General features: G+C 39.4%; 1 protein-coding gene across 1 annotated transcript in view; it reads right to left on the reverse strand.

The window, feature by feature from the left end:
- Positions 1 to 5,471, reverse strand: part of PTPRB (protein tyrosine phosphatase receptor type B) — a 213,155-nt gene extending 207,684 nt beyond the window's left edge. The window contains exon 1 of the mRNA XM_073651780.1: positions 5,330 to 5,471. Coding sequence (XP_073507881.1) covers positions 5,330 to 5,384 — 55 coding nt within the window. The 5' untranslated portion in view covers positions 5,385 to 5,471. The remainder of the gene's footprint in view (positions 1 to 5,329) is intronic.
- Between the last annotated feature and the right edge of the window lie 529 nt (positions 5,472 to 6,000).

A 6,000-nucleotide genomic window follows, 5' to 3' on the forward strand; every position in this document is an offset into this window, starting at 1 on the left:
TGGAGGTCAGTATAGATGGACTAATAGACCAAGTCCCACACACTGCTAGAAGCCCAAATATTTTTTCAAAGCTAGATGCAGAAAAAAATTATATTCAATTTGCAACCTGATGGAGGTCAGTATAGATGGACTAATAGACCAAGTCCCACACACTGCTAGAAGCCCAAATATTTTTCCAGAGCTAGATGCAGAAAAAAATTATATTCAATTTGCAACCTGATGGAGGTCAGTATAGATGGACTAATAGACCAAGTCCCACACCCTGCTAGAAGCCCAAATATTTTTTCAGAGCTAGATGCAGAAAAAAATTATATTCAATTTGCAACCTGATGGAGGTCAGTATAGATGGACTAATAGAATGATGCTATGCCCAAAAGGTTTTACTTCACTAGGTGCAGTAAAAAAATTGGTATTCTATACACAGCTGGTGTAGCTTGCAACACAGATAGGCTACTCCACTGACTAACACACTCTGCAATAGGCCAAAAAAGATTAGCTTTGCTAGATTTAGCCAAATGCTGTGAAAAAAAACTTGCACAGCACTGGCACAGACCTGCCTGGCAAAAACTGATAGGAACTGATGTAACTTAGTCCTGAAAAGGACTGCAATTACAATTAGTCTTTACTCCCAACCTATCTATTTAAGAGCACAGACCTGCCTGATAAAAGTCGTAGGAAATGCTGTAACCTAGTCCTTAAAAGGACTGCAATCACAACTATTCCCTACTCCCAAGCTATCTGTAGATTTGTGCGAAAATTGGCTTGAAATTATCAAGGTATAGCGCACACAGCAACAGCGGTGCCGTCTAACACGCAGCTGCAGCAGTGAGAAAATGGTGGCGACGGGGAAAATGGCTTGGTCTTATAGGGCAAGGACATGTGACATACACTGCCAATGACACATGCCCTTGCGTGTGTGAAAAAAAGCACTTCGCTCCATGTGTGCGCTGCTGATAGGCTGACAGATTGCACCTCCCCACTGTAAATGCGGGAAAGAGAAAAAAAAATGGAGATCTTCATTATTCCTGCAGAGATCCATCCCCTGCCCCTCCCCCCGCCCCGCTGTACACTCAAACTGCGTATTAACATTAATTTTCATCATTACTGAGAAAAAGTCCAGTTATGATTTTGGTGCACGAACAGTTATCGAACATAACCTCGAACAGCCGAATTTTTTTCAAATCGTTCGTGTTCGCCGAACGGCTCGAACACCGCCCAAAACAGCTCGAATTTGAGATTGGCGAACAGTTCGAGTCGAACAACGCTCATCTCTAATTCTTACCAATCAAAGGTCTCAGGATGTCATTAATAAGGTTCTGAAAAAATGCAGGTGCATTGGTAAGACCAAAAGGCATCACCAGATTCTCAAAATGACCTACCGGAGTGTTAAAAGCAGTTTTCCATTCATCACCCTCCTTCACTCGTAACAAATTGTATGCCCCCCGGAGATCAATTTTAGAGAACCACCTGGCCCCCACCAACTGGTTGAACAAGTCAGGAATTAACGGCAATGGGTAGGAATTGCGTACGGTAATCTTATTAATTTCACGAAAATCCAGACATGGACGTAAACCCCCATCCTTTTTTTTAACAAAGAAGAATCCAACTGCCACAGGCGACTTAGAAGGTCTAATGTGACCAGCACCCAGGCTAGTCTGTATGTACTCCTCCATGGCCTTTCTTTCAGGGATAGTCAGATTAAACAAGCGACTCTTGGGAAGAGTAGCTCCCGGAACAAACTCAATGGCGCAATCATAATCCCTATGAGGAGGTAAAACTTGCAACTCCTCCTCCGAAAAAACCCTCCAAAAATCTTGAATAGGTATCGGTAATTCCCCTTTTTCCACAGCCGCAATGTGACCATTACAACATTTATCATAGCACTTCGGACTCCAAGACTTAATCACATTACTAGACCGGTCCAGTAAAGGATTGTGCAGTTTTAACCAAGGCAAACCTAGAACGACCGGCGAGGGTAAATTATCTAACCAAGTCCAAAATTTCTTGGTGAACTCCATTGATAGTGAGGGGAAATGCAGCAAACTTGTGAGTAATACATTTCAAGGGAGTGTTATCAATTGCAATCACAGAAATAGGTGATGACAAAGGTTTGGATCTCAATTTAAGTTTTTTCAAAAACCCTTTATCAATCACATTAAGTGTAGAACCACAATCCACAAATACCTGAAATTCAATCAAATTTTCCAGCAAAGTAGTATTCCCTGAAAGAAATACTCCTGCAGAGCGTAAATAAGCTATACGGGTGTACCTGACCTTTTTTTTTCTTTACTTAAACGAAGCTCACAATACTTAATCAAATGGTCAGCTTTACCACAATAAAGGCACAATCCCTCGGCGAACTTCCAGTCTCTTTCCTGAGAGGGGAGCGACTTCGCCCCAACCTCCATCGGTTCTCCGCCGTCAGAGCATATTTTCTGGGGACTAGGACCTGGCATTACAGGAGTCTTACCTCATTCTGCCTAAATCTCAGCCTCCTATCCACACGAACAGCTAATTGCATGGCATCCTGCAGAGTCTCAGGTGCGGGGAATGCAATTAGCAAATCCTTAACCCTTTCACTCAGACCAGCAAGAAATAGACATTACAGAGCAGTGTGTGCAATAATTTTCAACATCACCTGACCCCTGATTCAAATGCCTGAGTTCTGCCTCAGCAGATGAGATTCGATCAGGATCGTCATATAAATAGACCCATAGCCGAAAAAAATTCTTCTACAGACCTTAAGCATGGATCATTAGGTTGGAGAGAAAAGGCCCATCCCTGTGGTTCTTTGCGCAAAAGTGACATAATAAAACCAATGCGCTGTGATTCATTCCCAGAGGACCTTGGTCTCAAACGAAAATATAACAAACAAGCATTTTTAAAGAAAAAAAAATCTTGCTGTTTACCATAAAAAACATCAGGCAGTCCTACTTTGGGTACCATCAGTTCTGTCCAGGCCTATTTCATGAGTTTAATTTTTTTTTTAAATTCTGTGGAAGCAGGGTTGAAAAGCAATGACTGACTTTTGTTTGTTCATTTTCATCGATTTTTAATTTATTATTACTTTTGCCAGATTCAAGTTATTTCTGTGACCATTGTGGGTTTTTCTTTCATTAAATGAGCGGTACCAACAATTTTGACCACGTGTGTATATTAAATAATTTATTATACTATCTGAATACCATGGTCATGAGAGAATAAACACCAGAAACTATTAATTTCCAAGTTTGACAACTTCTCATTGTCTCAGGACAGGACTTTTATTATTCTATTTCATGAGTATGATTTCTGGTAATGCCTGATAACAAGAATTACAATATACAAATCTTGGTACATGGTTAGCTGTTTGGGCAGACAAGAAACATTTATTTACTAAATCGGACTATTGAATTGTTTATCATCAATCAAACATTTTTGTAAATGGAGAATTTTAATTTAGACCCAAATAAATGAGATCGTCATGACACATGGTATACATATGCAAAATACAGAACTGCATTTTCTTGGCCTACAGAGCCAAGAGGATCCCATTGGAAATGAAGGCCAGTGGATTTTACAGCATTACTATGTCCATCTATAATCAGCCTTATTTTACTCCTTCCAAATGGAAAACAAATATAAATCAGCATATCTACCTGTATCTCTTGTTATTTAAGATGATCTCTGTCAGATATTTTACAAGGACATTTGTCACAGTTTTACCTTTCATACGCATGTTCTGATTTCCTGATGACATCTGTATTGTTCTAATTTAATTTACAACCCATTGAATACGTTAGGGTTGTAGGTCAGCTCTTTTCCTATTGATAGATACATGCCTAAAAGCCTAACATGTATCAGCTGAACATATATGTGGCTCTTACAAAGTGCAACAAAGGTGTACTAAAGTAATAATTCAAAATAGTGAAGCACTGAAAGGGAACCTGTCAGATCAGGATTCCCTATGAAAGTAAAAGCAGACCATGACAGAGGTGATAATTTGCATCCAGCATATGTCTCTCACAGGTAGGAGACCTTGGTGAAATGAGAAAACAGTGTTATAATCACACTGCGCCCTACTGCTTTCCAGTCATCAGGGCAGCGGGTAGCACTGAGCAATCACAGATCATGCCCCAATGACAGGAAAGGAGCCTGGCACAGTGCGAATATAACACTGTTTTCTTCTTTCATGGATACCTGTGAAAGAAGAAAAGAAGACATGTTTTGGATGCTAATTATCACCTTGAATATGCTCTGCTTTTACTTACATAGAGAATCTGGACCTGACATGTTCCCTTTCTGTCTACCTACCTACAGTAGTTCTACAGAGCTTTCTTGGTGTGTACCACAGATGTGAAATATACTAATTGTATTTACAGGTGACTATAATACCTATAGAAGTACATATGAGCAATGATAATACACAGTATATACATCAGAAAGGAATAAATATAACACCGTGTGAGTCAAAAGTCATGGACCAAACATGTATTGGTAAGACCCTTATTGCTTTACTGTTGCATCATTACCATTACGTAGTAGGCCATTAGGTATACCTCTGTCTACTGTGAACTTTCTCATCATCATCTTAAAATCTGTCTTTAATGCAACTTACATATCTTAAATCAACCATCATGACTTGCCTTCTATTTCATTTCACTTTTTTTTATTTATTTACACATTTATGCTAAATGTGTAATTATAGATAGCGGTGCCATCTAAAGGTGAGAATATCATCAAAAATTGCAGCAGATAAACTATAGATTACGATACAAATATGTCTGACTGAAAGGTAACACAGGTACAATAACTTTTGCAAATATTAGGCTGATATTGATGTGAGGGTCGGGGGCAGTCTCCATATATTAAAGAGCACTCATATTGATGAACATACCGTGATCACTGATAAATGGGCTGGGATTTCAGGCATAGTGTCTACATCCCAACCACAGGTGGAGGTTAGAACAAATGAATCCATTATTTAAACACCTGGATGTTGCTTGCATTTCAAATATATTATTCAACCACATTATTTCTAAAATGAATCAATCATGGTTCCAAAACATGAAAAATACTATTTATTGTTGGCTCTGGCAAAGAAAGACAGTATTATCGCTTGGTTGATGAGGCCTAACCAGCCGCCTGACTGGCAGAATAAAATGGTACCATTTTATTATACTACAGATTGTAATATTTCGTCCTCAGGAGTTGCTTCTATGACACCTAGTGTACAGTGTCAGATTATGAAATACATCTAATTATCGGTAGAGGAACCATTTCTATATACATGTTCATTGGTCAAACCTTTACTTCTATATGTGTGCCCCCACCTGGATCCTTCACTTACCTGTTATCCCGTAGGACAAGCAGATCACCAGCAGAACACGTAAAAATGCATCCATTTTCCACCTAGCAGTCACTCCATGCTTCTGTCCAACAACTTAGATAAGTGAAGCTAACTTTAGGAAGGAAATGAGCCTTCACAGAGGGAAAAAGTCAGTGACGAGGACTTCCTTCTATTCAATTGTTTTGGGGACTCTACACCAGATTGCATGCATCGCATGAGCACTGATTTAATATCTATGTATATGTTTGTGTCTGGACCTGGTACAGAGGTCTCGGAGCAGAGCAAGTAAGACTGCAAAACAAGCAAAATCGTATGACCCGTCAACTTGCTCCAGAGGGGGTGCAATGTGCTCTATAGCTGCATATCTGGGACACATCAGGAGCTTTGCTACAAAAGAGGAAATTGTTAATTTCGTAGATTTCTGCTGTGTGTTGTGGCGCACCTCGTTATGAGGTCCATTGCTGTGAATGGTATAGCTGTAGTATATCGAGAACCGCTCTGTAAAATAGAATAGTAAATTGTATAGAGGAACACACTGTGCACTAATTGTACAGTAGGGATTTATTCACATACTTATACTGTCTTAATGTGTCATCGGTTTTACTCCCTACGTAACATCTCGCGTTAATACATTGAATATTTTAATAGAGTACTATGCCTCCAATTATATA

Source organism: Phyllobates terribilis, unplaced genomic scaffold, assembly GCF_046119375.1.
Source record: "Phyllobates terribilis strain yellow unplaced genomic scaffold, ASM4611937v1 Scaffold_11__3_contigs__length_659146591, whole genome shotgun sequence".
NCBI lineage: Eukaryota > Metazoa > Chordata > Amphibia > Anura > Dendrobatidae > Phyllobates > Phyllobates terribilis.